General features: G+C 38.5%; 1 protein-coding gene across 1 annotated transcript; it reads right to left on the bottom strand.

The window, feature by feature from the left end:
- Nucleotides 1–1,453: 1,453 nt before the first annotated feature.
- LOC102552542 (small proline-rich protein 2D-like) lies at nt 1,454–2,763 on the bottom strand. The gene is given in 2 exon segments (NM_001408875.1): nt 1,454–2,083; nt 2,722–2,763. A coding segment is annotated over 1 exon segment (258 nt). The 5' UTR covers nt 2,065–2,083; nt 2,722–2,763; the 3' UTR covers nt 1,454–1,806.
- Nucleotides 2,764–3,005: the final 242 nt, after the last annotated feature.

Here is a 3,005-nt window from a genome sequence, read left to right as displayed (position 1 = left end):
TTTCCACAACTAGATCATTAAACATGTAACTAGTGATAGACATGGATATGATGCTCTTAATAGGGATGAGAAGAGTAAGGATGGCAATGGTAGTAAAGGTAGGTAGTAGTGGATATTGTGATAGCCTGTACTGTTTATAATAATAATGGTAGAATTGGCGATGTACATGGTGATCTTGCAGATGGTAATGGGGTGGTAGTAAGGGTAGTAGAAACAATGTGAACCAGCAGTTTCTAAAGCTATCAGTTACATACATCTAATTAGTGTTGTAGACTGTGTAAATGAAAAGGCATGAAATAGTTCAATTGTTACTAACACAAGTTTGGGTTATAATTAACAGTTTTCACAACTAACAACAAGAAGAAAATGTTCAATATTTCTAGTTATTGAAGAAACAAAATCCAAAATTGCACCAGAACCATTTTTACCTGTATAAGAATTAGTACCATTGACATAATAACAGGACCTGGCAGAACAGTGAAGCAAAAAGAACACAAACACTCAGATTGTAAAAGAAGAGATTAATGAAACAAATATTGAAATCACTGTGGGGTATTCCAAAGAAATAAAATTAAACAAACCAATCATATAATTGAGCAGCATCACTTATGTTCATTATATTTTTTAAAAAAAATCCAAGACATGAAATACAGATGGTTGCATAACTATCTATATTTCAGCACTACTCCTACTATTCTAAATAATCAACTTAGCTGATTACCAGAGAATGAATGAATTAATAAATATGACACACAGATATACTGGAGTAATTGTCAATGATAATGAATAATGATGTCATATCATTTTGAGAAGGGTGAATGAAATTGCATATAATTATATTAAGACAGACAGACCTTTTAAAATCTAAAGTTAGCTTAGTTGTATCAATTATAAAAGCACAAAAACATAACTATGATAGTTGATGTAAATGTATTACTATCTGGTCCATGGAAGGAGTCAAGGGAGAGCAAAATACATGGTGGTATTAGATGAATATAGGAGTGTGTCCTAAATGTAACCTTCATATCTAAAGATTAGTCTGCCTTAATTAGCATGTGCAAAAGACAACTCTTTGTTATGCAGAGTGAAATAATGTGTCTCTTAAGGAAACCAAAACAAATAATCTTTGTTATGACAAAAAGTTAGTCAACACCTGATTACAACCAGATGACTTGGGAGTCAATGAATAAAATTACTGAACTACAGGATGTAGGAAGCACAAAAAGTAGGACCAACTCTAGAAAAAGCAGACTCACAAGGGTCTTCAATGTATTCCAGAACCTGAGTACCAAAAGTCTGCAATCATGGATTCAAGGACCAATTTATAGGACTAGCTGGCCAGCCTAGTAGGAGCAGAGAAAACTGAGAGTGGTCCTAAATTTAGACACCAAAATGCACATCCCTGCATAAATTGTAATAGAGTACATATTAGAAGAAAAGAACATATGAATCCCATTCATCAGATTGTGATTTATTCAGGAAATGGAATTTCAATTGCAGCATTACAATTAAGGTGACTAACATCTTGAGAAACATCTTCTGAGTGCACAGGATAGATAACAGCTACACTTCCCACTGAGCATCTGGGACACCAAATCACTAAGGACAGACATTGTCAGCAGGCTCTTGATACCAAAAGCAGGGAAACTTCTGTGTAAGGGATCATCACAGGAACATGGAGATGGAAAAGTTTAGAAGATTCCTGTGCATTCATGAAATGTTTTGGAGGGAAAGGAAGGTGTTACTTTGCAAGTACATGAGACAGATTCTCTTCTCTTTTCCTTGTCCTGATGAGTGCTGAAGGTCTCACTTGCTCTTGGGTGGGCACTTCTGCTGGCAGGGTGGAGGAGGTTGCACAGGAGGGCATTTCTGCTGGTATGAGGGAGGGGGACATGGCTCAGGGCAAGGCTCTGGACAGTTTGGAGGAGGACAAGGCTCAGGGCACTTTGGAGGAGGACAAGGCTCAGGGTACTTTGGAGGAGGACAAGGCTCTGGGCACTTTGGAGGTGGGCACACAGGAGGAGGCTGGCAGAGTTGCTTGCACTGCTGCTGTTGGTAAGACATAGTGCTGGAGTTTCAGGATCTGAAAGAGATTACATGAGGGTGTTTAGGCATGATCAATTCAGAGAAGAGGGATGAAGCTCTGGAGCATCAAGTTCATTTTTTCTCTCTGGACATCATTATTTCCCAAGTTCTGTCTTAGAGCTGGTTGGATTTTTCCTTTCCTGTAAGCACTATGTCCCAGCAGACTTGGATAATGATCCCTTGTTTCAGTCCTTTTCTCCAGAGAAAGTATTTTGATCCGAAGAAACAAGTAATGGTGTTTACATAAGAAAACACATTCAAGACAGGCTGTCACTAGTATTGGTACTCTGAGAAAGAACAATTCCATGTCCTGTCCCCTTCATTGCATGTGTTATCCCAGCAGGTTGTCTGGGGCTTGAGAGTAAAAGACAGCTAAGGAAAGACTGGGGTTCTAATACATACTTAAGTGTGTAGCTTTTCAAAGAACACTTAAAGATGTATAAGAAAAAAATCCTGTGTTCTATGAGTTATTAAATGTAAGGAAAAGTCACTTATCACTCTTGAGTATTCTAGCCTCTGCTATGTTTCTGACTACTAGATCACATCCCATGATTAAAAATGATTTTTAGAGATATACACCATCAAGGACTGTACACAAGAAGAAAAAGACAGACCAAGTAAAGAAAAGACACTCACCAGGTTCTCCAATACAGTCTAGGACTTGATTACCAGGAGTCTGCAGTCACGCTGTTCAGGACCAATTTATAGAACTAGCTGGACAGCTCAATGGGAGCCGAGGAGACTGAGAGTGGGCAGTTCCAAAAATTTCCCAACCAAAATGCAAATCCATGCATGACTGTCTTGCCTGGGACTCTACAAAGTTGGAAATCCATTTCTGTTCCTGAGCATCATCACTGTGACTCACTGGACATTTCCCTCTTTACAGTTTCAGTAAGATCTGACTGGCCACCTAAGCTCTT

This window comes from Rattus norvegicus, chromosome 2 (genome assembly GCF_021556685.1).
Source record: "Rattus norvegicus strain SHRSP/BbbUtx chromosome 2, alternate assembly SHRSP_T2T, whole genome shotgun sequence".
NCBI lineage: Eukaryota > Metazoa > Chordata > Mammalia > Rodentia > Muridae > Rattus > Rattus norvegicus.
This window is presented reverse-complemented; position numbering and strand designations above follow the sequence as displayed.